Source organism: Kogia breviceps, chromosome 7 (assembly GCF_026419965.1).
Source record: "Kogia breviceps isolate mKogBre1 chromosome 7, mKogBre1 haplotype 1, whole genome shotgun sequence".
In the NCBI taxonomy this organism is placed as follows: Eukaryota; Metazoa; Chordata; class Mammalia; order Artiodactyla; family Physeteridae; genus Kogia; species Kogia breviceps.
Genome location: NC_081316.1, coordinates 68012314 through 68038415, shown reverse-complemented (window position 1 = coordinate 68038415; position 26102 = coordinate 68012314). Strand labels below are relative to the sequence as shown.

General features: G+C 35.5%; 1 protein-coding gene across 7 annotated transcripts in view; it reads left to right on the top strand.

Moving 5' to 3' along the window:
- The first annotated feature begins 678 nt into the window (after positions 1–678).
- Positions 679–26102, top strand: part of GRIA4 (glutamate ionotropic receptor AMPA type subunit 4) — a 526465-nt gene continuing 501041 nt past the window's right edge. For 6 of the 7 annotated variants that reach the window (XM_067038559.1, XM_067038560.1, XM_059068908.2 and 3 more), the window contains exons 1-3: positions 703–1102; positions 1555–1728; positions 2910–3068. In XM_067038559.1, coding sequence (XP_066894660.1) covers positions 1641–1728; positions 2910–3068 — 247 coding nt within the window. In that variant the 5' untranslated portion in view covers positions 703–1102; positions 1555–1640. Of the gene's footprint in view, positions 1103–1554; positions 1729–2909; positions 3069–26102 lie in introns of all 7 variants that reach the window. The other variant, XM_059068910.2, reaches the window with a different exon arrangement.

The following is a 26102-nucleotide window of genomic DNA, read 5'->3' as shown; positions in this document are numbered from 1 at the left end:
GCCAAGTGAAATGAAGTCTTAAAGATGACCCTTGGAGAGGCAATGACACCATAGCTCTAAAACTTTCTAGAATAATTAATTTTCTTCCACCCATTTAAAACAACTATTGACATCATCAATGCAGTGCTTAGGTATTCTTGGAGGGACAGGCAGTAGAGTGAGTATTTTGGAGCTCCAGCTAAGAAAAGATGTGAATGAAAAATACCCCATTTTTCTACCAGGCACAAATACCAACTAGTGCCCATTGCTCCAAGCACTGCCCTTCCCATTCTTCTTCATCAGCCCCTGAACTATGTTCTTGCTACTCCTGAAGTGGGTCTAGCACAGGGGAAAATTGTCTCCTGAAAAGGTGACTGGAGAGAAAGAAATCTTTAATTACCTTTCCTACTCCTAGTTCCAAGCCTTTCAAAGAACAAGTAGACCCCCTATTCAGTTTTCACTTCTCAGTCTCTTCCCCACCCCGTTCATCACCCTACTTTGTTATTTAAATTAACTTTTTCTTCCTTCCTCTCTTTCCTAAAATGGTTTGACCTCTCTGTGTCCCTTCACCAGCCTGACCTCCATCAATTCTTTCCTCCTTGGTTCCAGCTTCTTAGACTTGCCTGAGGCTGCACTTTGCCCCCTTTTCTCATCCTCTCTCTCTCTTGAGCCCCTTCATCTCGTCCATTCCCGTCTCAGGCTCTCCAGATTCCCGGGCTGTTTGTTGGTGAGAAATCTTTGCTGCAGCGAGGACCGGAATCCCCCGCGCGCAGCCCAGTGGCAGAAGAGGGCGAGGCTGAGAGAAAAGCTGAGCTGAAGGAGAGGGAAGCAGCCGGTCCTCCCCGAGAGCCTGCAAGAATACAGCAGGGGGCCGGGGGCATGGGGAAGTACTAACTCCCCGAGGCCCTGTTCGGGGCTTGAGGACCTGGACCGCGGGTGAATTTCCTGCTAAGTGCAGCCGCGAAGCAGAGACGCCTGGAAAGCAAAGAGAGGGACGCTGGGGGTGCCCATCCCCAGAGTAGGACCCACTGCAAACGCGGGAAGAAGAGAGGCGGGAGTCGTGAAAAGGAAAAAACCTGTCTCCAGATTGGCTCTGGAGCGTCGAAGAGACTGAGGCGCTCGGGTGAGCACCCAAGGGGTGAAGCCTGCCCGAATAGTGGGCAAGGGGCGTGCGGAGGGAGTGCTGCGCGCTCGCGGAGGGGGCACGAGGCTCCGGGCTGGTGTAGGCTTTAAGTGGCTGTTGGCTGAAAGGAGCAGCGGAGCGCGTGCGGCGGCGGCGGCGCTAGTGTGTGTGTGTAGGTGAGAAAGCGAGGGCCGAGCACGAGTGCGAGCTAGGCACAGAGAGAGCGCATGTCTCATCCCTGCGAGCAGCCAGTAGCCGCTCCACCACCATCTTTTGCATGTGTAACATTTGCAGCCGGACGGAAAACCTCTCCCAGGGCTATGGAGACTGCGGGAAAAATCTGGCAGCTCGGGATGGATTGCTAAAGGGAAATAGTCATAACCCTAAACCAGCCAAACCTCTCTCTTCTGTTTTTTTTTTTTTTTTTTTTTTTTGGTTGTTTTTAATTTTAGCGCCATAGTCCTCAATGTCTCTCTGAACAGCCTTTAGGAAGAGTGCGAGAGAAAGAGAGCGCGCGCCAGGGAGAGGAGAAAAGAAGATGAGGATTATTTGCAGACAGATAGTCTTGTTATTTTCTGGATTTTGGGGACTCGCCATGGGAGCCTTTCCGAGCAGCGTGCAAATAGGTAAGCTCTGCTCCGGTGGGGTATGCGTGTGGTTGGCTGTAGCAGATATCCGAAAGTGAGTCAAATGAGTTACTGATAAGCAATTTAGGGGAACCTTCGGCGGCTCCTTTCCCCTCTGCTTCCCTCTTCCTTTCTCCCCTTTATAAAAAGACTGCCTCTTTGGTGCAGGTTCAGTTAGAACAGCACAGAGCTGCCCACCCATCCGTCCTCAGTCTATACTCCTGTTTCCACCTTTGGCTCACGTCGCTTAAGTAGGATTGCAATAAGTTGGGGAAAAAAACCTCCGTAGGGTTTGGTAGCATTTTATCTGATATTTCTTTTCATTTCTTTCTCTAAAGCATGAAGGGATGTAGAGTTTGTTTAAACAAAACAAAACACCCCCCCTTCTTCCCGTGCTGTACGCAGCAGCTTTCGCAATTACAGAAAGACACTGTGCAAAAAAAGCATTTACACCGGCACCTCCTTGTCTTTGCTTGCTACCAGTTAACGGATTCCAAAGTTAGATCCCTTTCCCGGAACCTTTTCTTCTTTTGTTTTCCTCTTGAATCTTTTGCCCTTAATCCTCCCTCTCGACTCTATTTCCAGGGACCGTATCCGTCCTTGGATTTTTCTTGCTATTCTCTCCTGTCTTTTAATGGGACGCAGCAATTGAATTTCTTCCAGCTAAGCCCAGCCTCAGACTGCATCATATCTCATAGACAGTGCACAAAACGGTGCTAATTAGTCTGAGTCCAAGAGCTGAATAAAAACAAAGTTCATGTCTCCTTTCTGATTTCCCTCTAACCTGCACGTCACCAAATCCCTTCATTTCTGTATTTTAATGCAAATTATCTTTTCTTCCCATCTGCATGCATCTTAGAAATGCCGGAGCTGGCTTCTGTAGCAGTGTGCTGCGAATCATGGGGAGGGCAAGAGAGAGAAAGGACAGCACACTAAATGATCTGTCTCAGAGGTCACTGTGATCATGACAAATTGGGACAGGAAAAGGCTGAGCTGCCTTAAAGACTAAAATATTAAGTATACACCTTAGGGACAAAGGGCAGTCTCCCAAGATGTGGCAGGGATAAGCTCCTTAATTGTATGTGTTGTTGAATGGCAGTGGATTTGACAGTTCTTGGGGTGGGTATAGTAACATTTACAAGGGGAGACACTGAATGTGCTTTTTCTGCTGTTTTTAATAGGTGGTCTCTTCATCCGAAACACAGATCAGGAATACACTGCTTTTCGATTAGCAATTTTTCTTCATAACACCAGCCCCAATGCGTCAGAAGCTCCTTTTAATTTGGTACCTCATGTGGACAACATTGAGACAGCCAACAGTTTCGCTGTAACAAATGCTTGTAAGTAAAACATAAGTTGTAGGTAAATGAGAAGAGAATAAAAATGGGGCAATAGAGTCCTCTTCCTCTATATTATTATTATTACTATTATTATTATTATATTTTTTAGAAAGACATTCAAGATCTCCACAGTTTGCTGGTTACAGAGCAAATAGTTAAAAGTAAGATTTAGTCTCAGGGATATTTAGCTGGTCTTTCTTTCTCTTCCTTCCTTCTTCCCTCCCTCCCTTTTTCCTTTCCACCTCCCTCACTCCCTTCTTCCTTCTTTCTTTTTTCTTGAAATTAATTGAAGTTACTTTCTCCTTTACCATTTCAGTATTATTTCTACAACCTGAATATCAAGTTAGTGAAAATTGTACTCAATCTAGTTTTTGATTTCTGTTCCTTGGTTTTTATTTGCTTTTCACTTGAGTAAGCGTATGTCTTGCTTTTAAAGAAGACACATGCTCTCTAACACTGGCAAAGGCAACGGAAGGTTTGCTAACAGTGAGAAAGAGGGGAGCGGTGGTGTGGAGGATATATATTTGAGTAGGTTGGCTGACGCTGCCGATGATCTGGTGATGTCACTTGAGACTGCCCTGCTCTTATATTCTGGGTTGTAAATGTCTTCTGCTATCAGGTAATGCATATATCCTGTGAATATAACTCCATGAATCCTTACCTTGGTGGTAAATCATGTTAGTCTCCAATCCACTGAATTTACAAACCAACCCAGCTGGATCTGTTATTTTACACAATAAGATTGAGATTTGGTGATCTTACCTAACAGTTGTACAGAGCTCCCCTACCAAAATACTGTATAACTTAATGTAAAAATATAATCAACTGTGTATTAATTTAAAAATCACTAAAATATGATCAGTCAATAGAACATTTAGATTGCATTTTCACTCTTGAGGGAAACATGCTTCACATACCTCCTTATTTTTACATGCTAATTTACTACTGCTCAAAATTTACATGTTAAGATAATGGTTATATATTATGTAAGACATATAGGAATAGTTTCTAGGTAAAATTTTTCACAGCATTAATAAAATAGTCAATCTGCATTGTATGATATTTTTATTATATCAAGTTGAGTATATTTTAATTTTGAAAGTCCTCTTTCTGAGTACAAGAAAGTGAATACTGAACAAACCAGTGAAATTGAAAACAAGGAGTTTTTGTGTTAGGAGGATATCTGTTTCATTAATTATTTTAATTCATATATATTTGCCATTAATTCATCTAACAAGTGACATGATCACATTTCCTTAATTTTTGGCATCAAATTACTTTACTTTAGAACTTGGTTTCATAAGGAGGTTAAAGCATTTGATGTTTTTTATTAACTGCTACAATTGTATTAATTTGCAGGAATTCTCTAGTTCCTTTGGGTACTACTTAATTAAAAAAATCATTTGTTGTATTTAGTAATAAAGTCAATATTCATTATAATGATAATTATATGGGAGTTATTTTTAAGCAGAAATGAACATAAATTAGAGCTAAGTTTGTGGATAGTCATTTTTGAAAATGTCTTAAGTTATTAATTTTTGTTTCAAGTTTTGATAGAGATGTTAACATTTCAAACAGTTCTAGGTATAAAATATTATCCTTAATATGGGAATATTATCTGTTGATTTAAATATTTTTTCTTGTGTCTCTTTTGAGAGTCTGTCAACAAAACCATTTCTAAGTTTAAAGATAATTCATGTTTCAAATATATTTGAAGGTACTTTGTCTACAGTAAATTGCTATTTAAGTATTCACTTTTATTATTTAGTTAATGAAAGACTGTCTTAAAAGTGGAGCTATATTAGTTTTATTTTTTCTAACTAAGTGCTTAAGTATTTTAAAGTTTGTGTTATGGCTTCCATCTATATAAACTATAAAGTGATAATTCTTCTTTCATATTATATGTTAATCTCATTCAGGAAAATTTTAATTAGTATTATATTATTTATGTAATAAAAATATTGTATAAAATAAAGTGTTACTGGTAAAGAACCTGTAAACATAAGAAATTGCTAAGAAGCTGTATACAGAATGAAAAAGTTTTTAAAAGTATAAAATATAGGTAATATGCTATTCTTTAACATGTTAGAATTGAGAAAATTGAAGCTAAGTAAACTAAGTCTGCTTATTTTGATTCCAAGAGTAAGGCAATGTTAGTGGTGTCATGTTTTTCATAATCACATATAATTGTCTTTGTGTACATGCTTAAAATATTTTTTAAAAACATAAATTGTAAATAAGGAAAATAACATTTTCTAGTGAAGAAAAGGAAAAAATTTTGACAAATGAGTATGCCAAATGTCCCTAAGGCAAATCTAAGCAGAATTTGGGAAAAATCAATGGTCAGAGAGTGTGGGTCAGGTGATTGGTGTTTGTTAAATGGACTGACCTAGAGCATGTAGACGCGTGATTTTCCAGTCTAATTAAAGGTGAAACGTAAGCAATAAGTATGAGGCAAACTCATATATCAAGCTGTATGCCTTTGGGTACAAAAGGATAAAAATAGTGTTCTGGAGAATTAACATGGAACTTATTCCTCACAGTGATACAGGCTAGATTTAAAATTTTTTCATGTCGGATTAAATATAAATATATTTTTTAAATATAAAAAAATATATGTGTCCGGCTAGGTTTATTTTAAATATTAGTTTCCTGTAGTGTGCCCTTGTAAAACTTCATAATCTAGTGTCTTTGTGAATAAGGGCCACTAAACAGGATATGTTTCTTTTATGGAATGTATACTTAAAGACAAAAAAGGCAGATTAAAGAATAAAGAGTATTATTGGTCATCTATTGGACAGATGTAATTTAATGTTGGTTCTTCTGCCTCAAAATTAATTTAGCACTCTAAGAATACTTCAGACAATCTAAACATTCTGTGTATAGAGTTTACATACTGCCTAAGTATAAACCCAATTAACTCAAATTTTTCACTTTTGGTATAAATCCAAAGTTGCTGAGAGAGGGTGGGGATAATTTTGGCTTATAGTTTCATTTTATTTTTTTACAATATTTGTGTAAGATTAAATTAAAATATTGTTCTCTTTTTAAACTATTCACATGGTTGAAAAATCACACTTTGCTAAGTATAAAACTGAAATTATAAGAAATGCAGATAATATAGAATTATGACATATTTCAATAACAAAGTATAGGTGTAATAAATAGCCCAAGTAGTCAAATTTCAAAATGTAATTAAAGGTATACATTTCTTTATTGTAATCTATTCAAAGTATGGGGTATGGCAAAATAGATATTTAAAAAATAAATTCAATACGGACAACGTCCTTTAATAAAATATTATACAGTTGACCCAAAATAGCTATTCTTGCAAACAAACATGCTAGTTAAATGGAATATGTTCTTTACAAAGCATTTGAGACAACCTGAAAAAGCAGGCTATGTTCTTATATTTTTCTAATAGTTAATTAATAAAGATATTTTGGTTTGGAGGATGATGTATCTTAAATTTGGCCAAAGAAGTAATAACCAAAATACTAAAGTAGTTTATCACCAAGCTTTCTAAGAGATAAAAAGATGAGACATTGCAATTATTAATTTAGTCCAGTTATGTTAGCTATCCTGTAAAAGAATCAGTCCCTTAATAAGGCAGTCCCTTTACAATATAATCCACAGACGTTCAGTTTCTCAGATGATTCTTTTAATTTCATAAGGGTAGTAGGAAAAACATAGTGAAATAGATCAAGTGCTCATGTATTGTCCCTTAGGTGAAATAATAAGAGAAATTTGTGGAATATTTCCAACTTTTTAAACTTGGATAGGAAAGACCAGCTGGTTAATATTTGTGTTTTATTTTTTTAAAATAATGTGTTTATCTTACTCTCCTTTTCTGTCTAAAATCTGTCTATTCAGTGGTTTACAACATGGTGGATAGGAAAGTTGTAAGTCAAAAATAGAATGCATATTATACCCTAGTAATGACTAGAGAGTTGTTCTGTTTAAGTTAAATATTAGTTCTATTTGTGATAGGTTTAGTTATCAACTCTAAATACCCAGTTGTGTGCTACTTGTAAAAGTAGGTTGGTATGTAAAATATACTTGTTTAATTACTCTAAATACATTGAAAATGTGGCACTATATCCAGTAGGCTCTGCAGGCAGAGCTTATATAATAGGGACTTAATTCAAACTTGTTTAAGAGTACTAAATAATACAAACTTTTGGCTTTAATTCAACAATGTTTAAGTTTTGTACATTTTCCTTTTCAAGGACATGAAGTCCAAAATACATTCTAAGAGTTAATATTGGACTGATATAATAATCTTAAAAATGCTAAAAATAAAATTCTGATGATTTGACCTGCAAAGTTTTTAGCAGAAATATGTTAAATACTATTTGACTTTTGATTATTTTTAGGAAAATGAGTGACTGTCATTAGATTTCCTTATTTTGAATTGATAGCAAGATTCTGTGTTGATTTGAAATAATTCTTTAGTTTTATAATATTTTTCCCTCTTTTTCTTGATTTTCCACATGAGATTGATGACAAAGATGAGTCACAGTTCTATGGTTTGTCCCTTTCTTAAATGATGCACAGTTTGCATTGATATATTTCAGAATTGTCACAGTACTAAGCTTTCTTAAAGCCATTTGAAAAACTCTCTAAACTTTTTTTTTTCTTGTGGATTCTCCCAAGTGTTTTTTATTTCTCAAAGAAGAAAAAAAATGTACTTTCTGACATTGGGAAATATGTATATGTCTTATTTACAGAATTTTACTATAGTTCAGGAATTTAAAATGAAGAATAAATACCATACACCTTACATTTTACTACAACACATAGTTTTTAAACTGCTTTTATGTACATGATTTTATTTGACCTCAAGCTAGTCTTCGAGTGAGGCTGTCTGAGAAGATGGTCATTATTTTTTAATTAAGCCAGCTTTGGCTCAAAGAAGTTACTTGACTTGCCAAAGACCATGCAGCTAATAAGCTGCAGAGCCTGGGTTTGAACTCAGGTCTTCTAATTACTATCCTAGTACTTTAACCAGGAGACCATAGGATGTGAAAACCACATCTGTATTGAGATTACTTGAATCAAGAAAGAAAAGAAGGGCTTCCCTGGTGGCGCAGTGGTTGAGAATCCGCCTGCCGATGCAGGGGACACGGGTTCGTGCCCTGGTCCGGGAAGATCCCACATGCCGCGGAGCAACTAAGCCCGTGAGCCATGGCCGCTGAGCCTGTGCGTCCGGAGCCTGTGCTCCGCAACGGGAGAGGCCACAACAGTGAGAGGCCCGCATACCGCAAAAAAAAAAAAAAAAAAAAAAAAAAGAAAAGAATTGTCATTTATTTTTTTCTAATTTAACTGTAACATTTTGAAGAAAATAGGGCAAGACATTTCTGGCAACTTATTCATTAATCAGATGGCAGTGAGTGATACAGCAAAGACTAAAGCCATATTGTGTAGTGAATTTGTCCATTCATTCACTAGGTTAGATAATAAATGTATCCATTTATTCATGAAACATATTTATCAAGGGTAACTGTACTTAAGACACTAGAAATGAGCGTACAGAAACTTATAAGAGTAGTTGTTGCCCTCAAGAAGCTAATAGTCTAGGGGGAAAGATGTACAAGCCAGTTATCACAGTACAGTAAGACAAAGTATTATGACAGAGAAACAGAGTGCTATGACAGACATTAACACAGGAAGGAACATCAAACTTGGCATGCTATCCTAGGGGAGATGTTATCTGATCTGGGTGCTAAGACTCTATTTGAGTTATTTGAAAAATAGAGAGGAAGGAAGGCACGCCTGGCCAAAGGAGCAGAACATGACAAGGCACCACGGTGTGGCAGGGACAGGTGTGATTGAGCCACTGGATATGGTTTAGTCTGTCTGTAGTACTGATTATGCTGGGAAGGAGAGGTGTGCTAAGGGGCAGGGCTTTGTAGATCCACACAGGATCTTGTAGCTCTTGTAAGGAGACTCTTCTGAATAAAAAGGAGGACCCATACATGATTTAAAAACAACAGTGACATGATGAGATTTATGGTTTACAAAGAACAGGATGATTTCAAGAAGGAGAATGTATTAGAAGGGGGCAAAATGGGAAGAAAAAAAGACAGTTGGGTCTTATAGTAATGCAATTTAGGATGATTAAGTGAATAAAAGTAGAAGCACTAAGGAGAGAGAAAAGTACATAGATCTAAGAATACAGAACTGTTGACAGAACTTAGTGATAGATTGGATGTCTGTGTGGGAGAATGGAAAGGAAGTATGGTAAGAATTAAAGATGATTTCTTCAATTTTTGGTCTGGAAAAATGATTAGATAGCAGTACCATCAACTAGGAAGGGACACATAGGAGCAGATTTGAATGGGGAAGACGAGTATAGTATGGATGTACTGATATTGAGGAGTTTAAGAGACATCCAAATGCAGTAGCGAGTTGGACATGTGTATCTGGAGCTCTTGGGCTCAGTTTGAACTAAAGAGAGACTTTTGATAATGGCTGAAACCATGGATGTGGGCAAAATCATCCAGAGAGAGCAAAAGCAGTGAACAGAATATTGAGGACAAAAATCCAGGAAATACAGCACTTGAGGGACAGGGAGAGAAAAAGAAACTGAAGGAAATGGGTCAGTGAGTTCAGAGGAAAATGAGGCAAGAGTAATTTCATGGGAGCCAAGAAATGGGAAGAATTTCAAGTAAATAGTGATCAACCTTGTCACTGGCTGCAGAATTTTAATAATGAGTTTCATGGATAATTGATCTTTAACAAGTCTTTCCTTCTCTTTTCTTTAGTGTTCTTTTGTATTTTGACCAGAAAAAAAGCAAACTTTGTTAATCCTACATAAATTCTATTAATACATACTCTTTCGTGTATGTTGGCCTAGAATAGTCTTATCTTTTATTTAGAGGTAGGGAGAGTCTTTTCTGGACTTTTGAGCCAGATAGGCTTGAATTTACAACCTGATAGTGGGTAAGTTACTTAACACTTTTGAGCCGCAGTTTCTTCATTCATTAACATACAAAGCACATGAATTTTATGAATATTAGAAAAGTGTTTGGAAAATATTTAGCCTATAACTATAACTCAGTTAAATTTAGTTGTATTACATTCTCTGTCATATAGAACATTTATTTCTGAACCAATGCTAAAACTTCAAGTTTATTTTTATTTTCTGTTTATATTTTGAAAAAGCAATTTATGTTTTGAATAAATATATTTTGTTGATATTTCATAGGAATTTTTTTGACGTCTAACTGAATTGTTAATTTTAATTTATATACACAAATCTAAATGCATGTTTGTCAAAATTATTTCTAAGTCCTACGAGAGGGTAACTGTCTGGGACCTATGGACCATTTGGAGAGAGAATTGGTTCATGGATGGATTAAAGAGATTGATGAATTCTCATAATTCCATGCAAATTTGTGTGTGTGTTCTTGAGCACAGGTGTGTGTGTGTGTGTGTGTGTGTGTGTGTGTTTACAGAGAGTCTAAACTTTTGAACAGCTTCTCAATGAATTCCAGTTACAAAAAAAAAAAAAAAAAAAAAGCCCACAGCCCTAAAGGAGCTACATATATATTAGATAAACACAGCATTTCATTCTCTACCATCTTCCTTTCCAAAAAAAAATAAAGAAGGAAGCCAATTGGATTTTATCTTTGAAACTAACCTGGAATTTCCCCATAAACTCCATCTCCAGTAGCTTCTTCCTTGTCATAGAAAATAATCAGTGTGTCCTAGCTGGAAAAATGCTTGGCTTGGTCCTCTGCCTCTTAAACTGTCATCATATTATTTTTATTCCTTCTCTTACTATCAAAAGTTCTACCTATTCCACATCAGCTCCTTCTATTTTTATCATGATTTACCTTCTCCCTTAACCATCACCACTCCTGCAACAGTGTTCTTGAAGGTCATCAGTGACTTACAGATTAGTAAATCCCATTGTTCCTTAGTCATTGTCCTTTAGTATTGTAGTTCGCAGGATTTGACATAGCTGATAACTCCCTGTTCTATGAAACTCATTTCTCCTCGATAATAATAATAGCTACTGATTATGTTCCAAGTCTCTGTGTTAGTTACCTCAATTCTTACACAACTCTAGAAGCAGGCATCATTATTTTCATTATTTATATGGAGAAACTGAAGATCAGTAGTTAAGAAAATTTGCCTAATGACAAGTATCCAGGGCATCAGATCCTGAAGTCAGTTTTGCCTGCCATTCACACTATAGTATATTGGTTAGTACAGTATTCACAAGATAGCCATCACTCTGTGACAGTAGCTAGATAACTCCTAATTTAAATAGAAAGATGTTTTCTTCAAAGTTAGTTCTTTAACAATTTTCATTTACTCCAGTGAATATGTCCATTTTACATTGGGCATCGAGTTTTCTATGTGATTTGTAATGCAGCACAGAAATTTAAGTATTCTAAATGATAATGCTCTCATTTTATATTTCCAAATTCATATTATAAATACCACCATGTGTAAAAATGAATAAGTGAGCCTTTATATGTTACACAAACACTGTTGGATACTTCATTAGTTGGCCAACCTACATAAGTTTTATAGGAATGTTATTTGATTTCAGAATAACTACAGCTATTTGAAATGAAACGTATTTTCCCCAGTGCTTTAAAGATTTGCTTAGCTGTCAGGGATTTCATTTCAGGTTTTCTTTTACATGTTTTTGGATTCCAATAAACATAGTGAGGATTGTCTTAAAGATCATCACCCTAAGTCAAATTTTCTGCAGTCTTCATAGTATCATCACTTGTCTCCAACTTAATAAAACTACTAGTGTCATAAATAAAAAGTTCAATGTTATCTCAGAAATAAAGGGTAAAAAAATTGATATGTAGTATTTTCTTTGAATAAGCCATTGTATTTCTCCAGTTACAGCAAAAATTATACCATAAGCTGTAATCGTTGTTTGCTTACTTTTGTTGCTTATCTGCTTTTCCTAAAATAGGCAGTTTCTCATCAGTAACTTTAAATATATTATACCCTGTGTTCTTTCCATTTTTCATATTTTTATCTTTTTAAACTGACACGAAAATTTCAAATAATTTAGAAGTCCTAAAAAGCCAAAATATTTTTCCAGTCTCACCACATAATCACAGTAAATAGGGTTTATAGATCTTTCCAGACTTCTTATCTGTATAGACCTAGGTAGAGAGATAAAGAGTATTATAAACATAAGGTACTAACATATATCTATTGAATAAATAAAACTTTTTAATAAAAATTATATTAATCTATACCTATATTTTATTATTTTATTTCATTTATCATAAAAGGTTTTCTGTCAGTTATATACTATACTTATATAGAGCTATCTTATTTTCTTTTACTGCTACATAATGTCATTGTGCAAAGTTACTATGATAAATGTACACTCTGGATCAACATTTAGGTTGTTTCCACATTATTATTATTATTATTATTATTATTTTTGTTTGTTTGCGATACGCGGGGACTCTCACTGTTGTGGCCTCTCCCGTTGCAGAGCACAGGCTCAGCATCCATGGCTCACGGGTCTAGCCCCTCCGCGGCGTGTGGGATCTTCCCAGACCGGAGCACGAACCCGTGTCCCCTGCATCGGCAGGCGGACTCTCAACCTCTGCGCCACCAGGGAAGCCCCTCCACATTTTTTATATTACAAACAGAATAGCAGTAAAACTATTTGAGTACCTGTGTGAATATTCCTGTAGGATTAATTCCTGGAAATGAAATTACTATATCAAATAATGTGGATTTTTGCTTTTTAGTACATATTGTCAGTGTCTTCTCCTCAAAAACAAAGTATTGGGCTTTCCTGATGGCGCAGTGGTTGAGAGTCCGCCTGACGATGAAGGGGACATGGATTCGTGCCCCGGTCTGGGAAGATCCCACGTGCCGCGGAGCGGCTAGGCCCTTGAGCCATGGCCGCTGAGCCTGTGCTCTGCAATGGGAGAGGCCACAACAGTGAGCGGCCCGCGTACCGCAAAAAAAAAAAAAAAAAAGTATTATTTAAATTCACAACCACCTAGATGTGAGAATAATTGTTTTTCTATGACCTGCTAACACTAGTCATTATCAGTCTCTTGAAACTTCACTTGTCCTGATAGGTAAAAATGACATCTAACTGCTACTTTAATTTGTATGTTTTTGATTAATAGTGTGGCTGAGAATATTTTCCTATATTCATAAGACCATGTATATCTTTCTGTGTGAACTGTTGTTCTTTTACTTTTCCAGTGTTTTCTTTTTTATTTGAGGGAGTGTTTTACATGCTAAGAAATCAAGCCTTTGTCATGTATGTTGCAAATTATTTTTCTACTGTGCCTTTGGCTTCCACCTTCATTTATGATGCCTTTTACTGTACAGACATTTTAAATTTTTATGTACTCAAATCTGTGAGTCATTTTCTTATGGCTTCTGGGTTTCATGCTATGCTTATAAAGGTATTCCTGCCCTTAAAACTATATAATATTATTCCACATTTTTCTAGTATACTTTATGGTTTTAAATTTTATATTTATAATGCTAACTCTTTTGGAATTTATTTTCTTACGTGTGTTAGGAATTGATCTTTTTTTTTCTGCTCTATTTATTGAATAAGCTATTCTTTTACAACTTCTTTGAACTGATATATTTGTGCAGATCTCCTGTGATCATGACTGAATTTGAGATTGAGCAGAAGTTCTGCATATTACCTCTTCTCAAGTCCTCCTATTTGCTTTTCTTCATCTACCTTTCCTGACAGTCCCTAGTGGTCAAATTGCTAGTTTTGATATTTTTATCATCTGCTTTCTTGCTCCATCTATTACTTTCCTAGGTTTTTTCCTGTTGTCATTTAACATCTGACCAGGTCCTCTTGCTCCTATCTCCAAAGTACATTACAAGTATTTTCACCTTTCTCCATTTCTATCCCACAGTTCTAGTCCAAGTCAATGATACTTTTCTAATAATTTCATAGTTAATCTGCTTCTACCTTACCTCTCCCCATCCACTTTACATAGAGGAGCCAGTGATTCCCTTCAGAATTGAAAGTAGAGACATTTTTATTACTTAAAACCCTCGAATGGTTTTTCAGTCTCTTGGAGTAAAATTGCAACTCTTTAACAGGGTCTGATTATAAGCATGATCTGACTCCTGCCCGTCTTTTTGCCTTGTTCTCCATGCTGGAGTTTGCTCATTCTTCTTTTTGTTTCCTAAACACCCTTTAACCCTTTCATTCTTTTTTCTATACCTTTGTACTTTCCATTACCTTTTTTTTGAGAGTGGCTGTTCCTCCTTTCCAGTTTTTGCTTGACTAGCTTTTTCTGAATCTTCAGGACTCAGGTCAAAGTCATCACCTAAGAGAAACCTTCCTTGCCAACCTCTCTAGAGTAAGCTTTCCCACTCCCAAATTCCAATTACTTTACATTGCATTACCAATCATATGATAATCTTTGCATTTGTTACAATCTTTAATTATTATTTTCATTTGTTTACATATTTATCATCTATAATTCCCCACTAGAAAATAAACTCCCAGAACCAAGGGCTTTATCTGCCTTGTTAAACAATATATCCTCATAGCCTCACACAATACCTGGTACAAAGCAAGGATCAGTAAATAACTTTGAATATATGAGTGAACAATATGTGATGAGTTTTCTTTCCACTCATATTTGGGGCATCATTAAGATAGCTAAGACTTTTCATGTGTTATCTTAGAAAAAAATGAGCAGAGGATATAAGGACAATGAGGTAGTGGATCCAAAATAAATGTTATGTGTCTTCCTTATCTTAAGCATGTTTTTTTCTCATTTGTTTTCATTAGAGTCAATTGATGGGATGGGTTAAAAAAGGAGGAAAGTAAGTCTTATAAAGAACAAAGTGGGACTGTTAATGCAAATTGACGTACATTGTGCTGGCCAGAGAGCACTTTGATAAATTTAAATCTGGTAGAAGAGAATTTCTAGGTACTTATAACATGTGGTGTCTGCTGACAAAAGAACTAGAAAATGCTGATACAATCCACTTTCAGAATAGTAGAAAGCCCATGTGGGAAGCACAGTTGTACTAGTAAGCATACCAGGTGTACTAGTAAGCATATTCAGGAGAACCATCTGTTCAGACATTGACTGCTTCCTTAGCACTTCTTAAAGTTCATGAAACTAGAAGACTTGTGAAAGAAGGCATCTGGAGTCAAATGTATGATGAAAACCTGTCAATTCTTGATTATCCACATTGCATTTTCTATAGTAAATTTCACAATTTGCTAGTTTCTATAGCCCTTATCCCTCCCTCTTTTGAAATTAGTTTACCCTTGTGTAAATTACTTAAATTTTAAACTATGCATATAATCTTACCTTGGCAAGTTTGAAAGACATTTCACTACTTCTCTACTCCAAAGATTTAGAATCAAGATAAATATTTTTTTCTGAAAAACATATGCATGCTTTCTTTTTTCTTAATGGAACACTTGTAGGTCCAAATATTTCCCTTTTTCCTCTGATAATCAAGGAGATCAATTTCACATTTACTGATCAGTAACAACATTGATCCCATTAAAAATTAGCTTTGTTTTTATATTTGGATTTTTCTTAAATAATATATATCAATAATATATAAGTATTATATATGATATAAACATTATGTTTATAAATATACCTTAAAAGACTATGCACATCATTTTAAAAAGGAAACACAAAGGTACAGCAGCTATAAATTAAAAGTATAAATGATATCCCTTTTAACAAAGATGTTGATCAGCTTTTGCTTGAATAGTTAACTTTCTGGTATAGTACTTTCTGTATATTGTATATACTTTGGAAGATGATAGATAGATAGATAGATAGATAGATAGATAGATAGATAGATAGATAGAAAGATAATCTGTCAAATCCATTAGACTGCGAGTTCCTTGAGGACAAGGATGATACCTTATTTGTACCTCTATTTTGAGGGTCTTTCACTGTGCCAGGAACAATTATGTTCGATACTTAATAAATGTCTGCTGACTGATTATGAGAGGAGGGAAAAGAGGAAAGGAATCCATTTCTTGGTTGGGTATTATAACAACTAATTCTTAGCCAGAATTGAATAACATACCATAAATCAACTTCTTCTCTATATGATTCAAACCCTTCACATTTTTGAAAACAGATATCACAAGTCCCCTTTGTACTTCCCCAAGCTAAATAACATTTCCTTGTATAACATAGTTTTTAAAACCTTTAACATCCTAGTTCTGGCATTTTGAATATCCCATGGATTTACCATAATTTTATTAAAAAATATTGACCTGAATTAACCCGATTCTCCTGTCATGATCTGTCCAGAATTAAACCACATTTTTGACACTCATGATTACGATCTTATATGATCTGTCCAGGTGAGAATGTTAATTCTAATTATTTAGGCATTTTACATGTAAAATGTAGGCCAAGATTATTTGACTTTTAATTAGTCTGTCACATCACTCTGTTCTTGTTAAATTCATGGTCAATTAAAACTTAACACTTTGCTCTTTTTTCCACCTGAATTGCTACAAATCATCTTCTCCATAGGGCATTTTTAAAAATTCAAAATGAAAGATTTTACATGTTCACTCTTAAATTTCAACTTCTTTGGAAACATCAAGACCATCTTGAGTCATAATTAAGTTAGTTATAAACTATTTTAAATTCCATGTGACTCTTCACTATATGATTATCCTTACTGATGATTAAAATTAAAAACAGGCTGTGATACTAGGTCATGAACCAATACTCTATGTATGTGTGGTAGTTAAATGTGAATTATCCTAAAATAATTTATTTGATCAAATTTTTCCATGTTGTTTATAAAGATTGTCATTTCACTGCACTTGTATTTTTTAAACATTAAAACAAACACAAAGGCCATCGAATTTAATTGAAAAAGAAAATTTCAAATACTCAAGATGGCTGGGGCATTTAAAATTGATACAATGCTTTTGAAAATCAATTTTTCACAATCTATCAAAAACATTACAAATTGTGAGTCATTTGAACTCATGAATACAGCAAAATCTCTAGTCATGAAAATGCTCATTAAAGCATTACTTAACAGTATTTAGTTGGAGGAATGGTTAAATTAATTAAAGTCTAGCCAGACTGTTTAAGGAAGAATGTCAGTCATGACAGTCTTCTATCTGACTTGTCCCAACAGTTGAGTTCAGGAATTTGAGTTCAGCTTACTTTCTCAACCATGTATCTTCAGACTGTAAACCAGTCTTTTACGATAATAGGCAGGTTGGAAAAGAGTCGGTATCTGTGGGAGTTGGTATCTGTTGGGATCTGTGGGAGGGAAAAAAATGAACAAACAAGCATCATTTATAATGTGTTTAAAGGAAATTAAGTCTCCTTACAGATTGGTATAGATGGTGATAGAACATGGCATATACATTCCAGATGAAATTTCAGACTATTCTCCCTTTTTATAGTTATTGACCTTCGTAGAAGTTTATAATTTAATTTAGTTGGCACAGATGAGCATCTATACTAAAATTGTGATTTTAACACATATAGAGTGTTAAGAACCGGTTTTTAAAAAGTAAGCTGAATAATTGTAAGAGGAGAATAATAATTAGTACAGTTATAAATAACTTTGTAAGTAACTTTATATTGTTGTGCATAGATATAAAAATATATAGTATATACAGCACAATCTATTGTGTACATGTATAATATATACATGCCTTTAGCATTTAATTCTTGTTATTTGCACAGAATTTGGTAATGACTGTATGTTATGAAAACATAAGTGACTGTGAAAATAAGCCTCATTTTACAGAAGTGATAAAATCTCAGATTAGAAACCAAGTGTGAATATTTTATTGAGAAGGAAATCTTGCTAAAATTAAAAAAAGAATTCAAATAACAATGTCTTTACCTCTCTTACACTTTATTTTATTACAAAGGGTAATTTTGCATTTAGTGATAGTAATACTCTAGTGCTTTTAAATCAATAGACTGCAGCTAATGTGCCCTCTACTTGTCAGAATAGTATAACTGTTAATAATTTAGAGACACTTAATATATGGGAAATATAAAAGATATAATGTCAGTGAAAAAATATAGAATGTCTTTTGATTCCAAATTCATAAGAACCATAATATATACAAGAGATTGAAAACTACCATACCAAAATTTGGTAGTGACTATTTTTCTTTAATGTTACTATGCAGAATTTTTTATTTATTTTTATTTTTTTTAAATGTACTTTGAACTTTATTTATTTATTTATTTTTGGCTGTGCTGGGTCTTCGTTTCTGTGCGAGGGCTTTCTCCAGTTGCGGCGAGCAGGGGCCACTCTTCATCGCGGTGAGCGGGCCTCTCACGGTCGTGGCCTCTCTTGTTGCGGAGCACAGGCTCCAGATGCGCAGGCTCAGTAGCTGTGGCGCACGGACCCAGTTGCTCCGCGGCATGTGGCATCTTCCCAGACAAGGGCTCGAACCCACGTCCCGTGCATTGGCAGGAAGACTCTCAACCACTGTGCCACCAGGGAAGCCCCCAAATTTTTATTTACATATTTCTGAGTTTTTTAATATGTTTACAAAAAAGCATACATTTATAGTTTTCTGATTAACAATATTTAAATAAAGGAAAATGTTGTGATATTACCACTAAGTATTGTGTTAGTCTTGCTCTGTTCAAATGGGACAGATAACCTAAGGAGCTCTTTAGCCATTTAAGCCAATATAGATCTTGTTGTCAGAATATCATGTCCACTTAGCAGTTGCCATGTTTGATATCTTTGTTTACACACGTTCATTATTTAAAAATGAAAATATCAGCTTGAATTAATTAAAAGTATTAAATTAAGTCATTATGTTTACTTTAAAAGAGCCAAGAGAACAGTTGGTGGTTACAAGCATTTTTCATTGCCAATTGAAATATATAACTTACTGAGTCTAATTGCATATATTATTTTCAATTCCGTAGAAAGCACAGTAGCTGCGTGAGTGGGTTGATGGCTCTTGTATATCTGGCCATTGCCTCTGAGTAGTCTTTTCTGATCACCCTAGGCTGGTTTAGTTCCACTTTGCTATGGTCCTTGTGGCATCCTGAACTTCCCTTTTTACACTGTATTATTATTTAGCTGTACATTCTCCCACTGGAATGTGAACTCTTGGATAACTGGGATGCTGGCCGTTGTATTTGTGAATGAACCCCTAGTGCTTGGCTCATGGCACAGTGCCTGACACATAACACTAAATTACTACCCATTGAGTTTATGGATATGAGAATGGAGGGATTTGGGAATTGATGGTTAGATACTAGTGTTTTAAATCAATTTTTTGATCATCCAGTTAATAATTGTGGCAGATTCTGTGTTAGTGACTGGTGAGACTATAAAAACATGAAAAACAATTCTTTACTGACATCCCCATATGAATAGATGACTGGTGAAGGATTTTAAAGATTATTACAATGATTATAATTGTATAATTATAGAATTTAGAGGTGAAGAGTTCTATAATTAGAGTCTCCATGTAAGAAGGGACAGTCTTACAAGTTGCTCTCCCTCTGTGTTCCTATGTCTCATGAGGATTGTTTCACCTGAATTATTGATACTTCCAGGATGCCTTCCCATGGACAGGGATGTCTCAGCTCTCCATTTAAAATTCTGATCCAAGCATCAGTGGTTCATTCTCATTTTTACCCCAGACTTTTTTACACAGCATCCATAAAAATTTAGACTTCAAAAATTCTCACATTTCTACCTGGTTTCCAAGACAACTTTTTGTGTGTCTAGTGTGCCAAACCATATTCCATTCTGGGGACACAAGCCTCTTTGCTCCTAAGCAGCACACAATTTAGTGATGACTACTGAAAATCTCAATGCAATGTGACAAATACTATGATTACATTGGAAAGGAGGCAGCTAGCTCTGCCTGCCTTAGTGTTTTTATAATGTATTTTAAAAGCCATTTTCTCTTTTTTCTCCTCAAGAGGAGAAGGACAGTTTGACTGTTTCTTATAGGGCCAAGTTAATAGACTCAAGAAAAGGATTCTACATTATAAACACTAATTTGATTAATGAAGTAAGATTGGATTGATTTACTTAGATGCCAGAATTCATATGGAAAGAATAAAACCAAATTCTTTGTCGGCTCCAGATTTGACTCAACACCTATGAATCTGAACCACCCTATTGTCTCAGAGACATCAAGTTACTTATCACTTCTATATTCTATATTCCTTAAGCATCTGTATGTGTTTGCTACCAAGTTATTATGCCCCTGTTAATATACAGCTTTTTAAATGTTCAGTTGTCACTTTAGTTAATTGAATGTTCATTTGGCAACTGTCTTGCTTCCTTCATTGTACCACATATTTTATTGAAAAGAAATATTAGATGTGATATTTTACCATAAAAGGCTTATAATCTGCTGGAAAAGTAGAAATTATTTAATGTGAAATAAGGGAATAAGAAGGTGTTAAATTAGAATACTGTGTTGTCTAATAATCACCAAAGAAGGAATATCAGAAGAAGCCAGACTTTATAAACATAAACCTTAATAAAGTGTAATTTAGTCTTGTCATGAAAGTAACGGGAAGGGAAGGGAGAGGCATAAAAGAGGGTTGAACAGAGTAAGCAAGCACGCTGACCTTGAAAAGGTGGTAGGACAGCCCAGGAAAATGTCTCGTTGGATACAAGTAGAGTTACAGTGAAAGGAGTCCGATGGTGGAGCCCATTGTAAATTTAGGACTTTCTAAAAGTTTGGGCAGGGGACTGGCATTATGAAAAGTAGAATTCAGGGACCATTGTTCTGGCAAGATATGCAGGATCAACTAGAGAGAAAAGAGAATACATGCAAGAACATAAAATGAACCAGGGCAAAGTCTCACTCATCTCTAATCACCCTTCATTGTTCTGGGTTCCCTTCAATCTATAGCTTTAAATGACTTCTCTCTTCATAAGGATCTACTCTAGACATGTCTGTTTACTTATACTTCTCACTTTCTAGCCTCTGCTCTCACTTCTACCCAGCTTCAAAGACAATAAATAACACCGCTTTAAATGTATTTCCACTTTCGTTGCGTATGTAGAAACACTTCCATCCTTCCAATCCCTGTGAAGGGAGAAAGCATAGGCTCTGGAGGCAGACATGGATTCAGTTCCCATCTTTGTCACTGACTAGCTGTGTGACTTTTCTCTTTTGAAAGAGTTTAATATTTCTGAAAGTATCAAAGTTGTCATGAGCACATTGATGGACTTTGCCACATGTATTTTGTTTATTGATTGATTTTTTAAATATTTATTTATTTATTTATTTGGCTGTGTCGGGTCTTTGTTGTGGCATGCAGGATCTTTGTTGTGTCACTCATTGCAGTGCATGGGCTTCTCTCTAGTTGTAGTATGCGGGTTTTCTCTTCTCTAGTTGTGGCACGTGAGCTCCAGAGTGCATGGGCTCTGTAGATGAGGCATGCAAGCTCAGTAGTTGTGGCTCATGGGCTGGGTTGCCCTGCAGCATGTGAGATCTTATTTCCCCGACCAGGGATCAAACCTGCGTCCCCTGCATTGAAAGGCAGATTCTTTACCACTGAACCACCAGGGAAGCTGTGTGAATTTTTGACAGGTTAATCAACTTCTTTGAGTTTCAGGAATATAAATTATAGATTAAGGGAAAAATTACTTTGCTTTTAATTGGAAACATAAAACAATGTGCATTAAAATATGTCATATGAAGTGTTTAGGTATTGTCTTCTGAGGATTAGTGTAACTGCAGTAATCATTGAAATAATAATATGTATCACTCACTCAGCCTCATGTGAACAAAATAAAATGCAGACTTAAATGGCTGATGGAGGTGAAGGGGAAGGTGTCTCTAGGATGATGACTTAAAAGATAGTGGAGGGTGTTGTTGTTAAGTAGGATATGGAATGAAGTTAGAATAAAAAGGTCCTAAAGCAATTTATGCTTTCATTTTGGAGTTAAACCAAGTAGGGATTTCTGTCTGCTGGAGGAGTTCTGTAGGCAGTTGAGTATTCAAGTAGCTTTAGAAAGATCTGGGATGAAGATACGGGTTTTAGAATACTCTGCAGGTAGGTGACAGTTAAAACCATGAACAAGAAGCAGATTGCTGGAATATATCTAGTTAGCATTATAAAAAAAAAGGATTCCTGGGGAAAAGCAACATCATGAGAAAAAAGATAGCAAACTGTCTTGTTTGGTTCACAAGAATTTAAAATTTTAATTTGTTGCCAACCTAAAAATCAGTGGATTGTACATAAAATTTTGGATTTCTGACTTCTCTGGAAAATTAAAAAATCCTCATTACAATGTATCAGAATTTCCTAAGGGTGACAATGATCTGGAGCTTAGTGAGTGGCCCCCAGTTTAAAAAGGACTGTTCTCTCTAGTTGGGTCTTAGAAACCCAGAGGGCTTACTTCCCATCTAGGCTTTATAGGCATTTGACTTTATGACCCCTGAGAAAAAGAACAAATAAGTGAGAACAGTTTCTCAGAAGCCACAGAGAATCACAACCCTGGCATATGCCTTAGATAGGTGATTAAGGAGAGACTTCTCTGCTTTAAGATCATTTAAGAAGGCAACCTCCCCAATACCTTGCAGTATTTAGAACAGATCAGAATATAAACATAGAAGCTCCTTAAAGGTAGTTACCCTATGGTGTTCTATGTTGTATTTTATATATTATGGGAAATATTAGTTCTATAGGTACTCAGTAATTCCTAAATGACCTTAACAAAATGTACAATTTAAATAGAGGATCTTTACTCTTCCACATATGTGGATTTCTGTTTGAAAATTACCTTAAAGTCAAGGTTGACTTTTTTTTTTTTTTGTCAGGAGTGTTTTTCACAACTGACAATATTGCTATTTCTTAGAAGATTTTTATATATGTCTGTCTAAAGTATTTATCTTTCTGGTTGTCAGATTCAAAGAAACATTCCAAAGTACAAATTTACAAATTATGCAGAAGTTGTAAATCTGATCAGTAGAGTATAAGCTTCTCAGGGACAAAGTCTCCATCTATGTTTCTGTTTTATCCCCTGAACTTAGAACATAGCGCAGTGTATAAATTGTAATAAACGCTCAGGAAATTTTTTTAATGTAAATTTGCATTATTTTTCAAGCTGTTCAAGCTGTAAGTCCACAAATCAAGTGTAATTGCACTGGAGTTTTGAAGCCACGTTTGGAAGTCTCGCACCACAGATATCCAGACTATATAGGTCAAAGGGCTGTATTCCAGACCTAGTTCAATAACAAAATCAGAATCCAAGACCTGGAAGATAACTTTTGAAATCACGTAAATAACAACCACATCATTTACAAAACTTTTCATACAGCTTATGTCATTTGGTCTTCAATACAACCTCGAGAAATAACTAGAAATATTAGTCTGGACCCTGAGACTCCTAGCACTAGACTGGTGCTTAGTGCTCTTAGGTTGCAAATGGTTTCTGCCACTTCCTAGACGTCATGACCTTAAACAGATTACTGAAACTTTTTGAGTCTCAGTTTCCTGATGTGCAAAACAGGGAAAATAGTAGTAACCCGAAGGGCTCCTGTGAGCTTTGATGGAGATTTTGCGTGTAAAGTGCCTAGCATGCCTGCCGCGTGGATCAGTCTGACTGTGACTATGACTTCTTTGCTACTTGCCCAAGGTCCCTCAGGCAGTTAGTGGACTCCAAACTGAAAGCTTTTGACTCCAGATTCCAGGCTGTGTTTTCTATTCCACAAAAAGCTACACAGGCTAGAAAGTTGCCACTCTTTAATATCTCAGACTCTGGCAGTCCCCAGATTTCCTAGGTTGCCTGTGTGGACTTATTATGTAATACAGTATATGGAAAATAATCTTCTGGACTGGCTGCCTGATTGTGAAAATAAAACATTGTCAGATATTCTAGGTATAAGTGAATGTTGGAAAAGTTTTCATAAATTCCATTCTAAAAAGCACACACTCTGTAGTCCATGCACCAATATTTTTATTAAATGATTTTGGGATGTGTACTTTTGGGTTAAGACTTGAAGAATATGAATACCTTTGTATAGCTGTGATAATAATACCTCACACATGTATAGTTCTTCACAGTGTTTCAAAAATAAGGTATTTATAAATTAGATGATATACAGAATTTCTGACAACAGTATTGTCAGTTAAAACTACAACTTGCGTCTTTTTCTTAAATATATACAATCAAATACAGGAATCATATTTAAATATTCTCTAAAATAACACTATCAAAGACTTCAGAAATAAATTATCTCTAATTTTCTTTGGAACACAAAATAGAACCAGGGAATTAACCTCTTTATAGGAAATTAACTGCTGAAAGTAAAATAAAATGTCATTATTTGAATTACAGCTGTACTAAGAAATATATAATTTGTGACTTAGGAGCAAAAACCAGTATTTTAAAGGGAAAGACAATATAAAGAAGCTCTGTAATAGTGCTGATAAATGATGGTTCCACAGTAAGTGTCAAGCATAATAATATACATTATAAATTTCTTTGGTTTTACTTTAGGAGAAGTGGCTAAGTAAAATTAAAATATGAATTGTGGAAATTACATTTTTGGCAAAGGAAAAACTTGAAGGACATTTTTAACTTCTGTGGGACTCACAGAGGTGAGTTTTGTCCTGGATTCATGCCATTTCACAGGTCATTAGAGACATGAGAAGAGGCTGCTCTTTCTTGCCTGGCTGGGTTGTGACAGTATACCATGCAGAGCCTCCCAGCCAAACAGTCTCCTCGAGTGACCCTCACCATCATTGCACTTGAAACTGTGTTAGTGGTTAACGGCCTTGGATACGAACCAATATGAACTATTTCATACATTTTTAATTTACAATTTAAATATCACAGTAAACTCTAACCTTATTTATTTCAACTATTCTCCGTAAACTCAAATCCTAAAAAAAGAGCATATATACATTATTGCATATACTCAAGATGGTTTAGAAACAGGAAGGTATAGAAGATGATCTCTGTGGTCTGACATGGAATGCTACCAGAAGACCTGAGAGCTGAGTATTCCACATCAACCCAGAGACGTCTCTGCCTCACATCTCTGTTACCATCAGTGTGTGCCAAGCTAAACACTGACTCTTAATTATCGAGTATATTTGGAATCCGTTACATGTGAAGCAGACAGTTTTGGAATAGAAACTGAGCAGCTTCCAATACAGAGAAAGTAAAAGACAAATGCCTTCTTGCTTTCCATCATTTGTTTTTATTAGATGATTCCCCACATGGAATGTCTAACAGTATAAAATTTTCATGTTTAGTAAAAGTAGATAATGTTCATGAAATATATATTTTAAGGCAATGTTGAACAAAATTTGCAGAAGTGTAAATAGTATAATTTTCTATGTTTTTTTCTAATATCCTGCTCTCTTCATTTTATCCCTCAAGAATACTTTGCCATTTTTCACTTTTAAATTTCAAAGTGACTTTTTATTCAGAATCTTATTTACTTTCCTTACACCGCCTGACCCACATACCAAATCAAAACATCATATATTTTTATCATTTTCCTTTCTTTATAGGTACAATAAGTAACCTATACATTATCAGGGCTAACATGGAAGAGAGTGCCCCCTCCATTTTCCCAAGTGTTCCCAGGTTTTGGAAGTCCATGGTCTAAAGTCTACCCTCATTTAATGCACACCATATGGTAATGCTTCCCCACTGTTGTGACAATGTCATTGTAAACATATGCTTTGGAAAAAGGATGCTTATTTAATCCATGAATTCTTTGTAAAGAAAAATCCTAAAATGATGACATGGGACAACAGTATCTCTCAACAAAGAATCATTTCAAATAAATCATAGAGGCAGAGGTGCTCAGTTCGAACTGCACTTGGCTAGAATTGAATCAGTGCATTATCGGTCATGGCCATCAAATCATCCAGGTCCCCTCAGTCTGATGTGTTTGAATTTTACCACATGATTGTTCAGTTTCTTGACTTTTCAGTTGGTATTAATAAAAAAATGACCTCAGCATTTACCAATACAAAACAATGGTGGGATTTTTTTGGCATCTAAAATATTAACTATAGAGACAGAAGAATTTAGAACATTTATAAG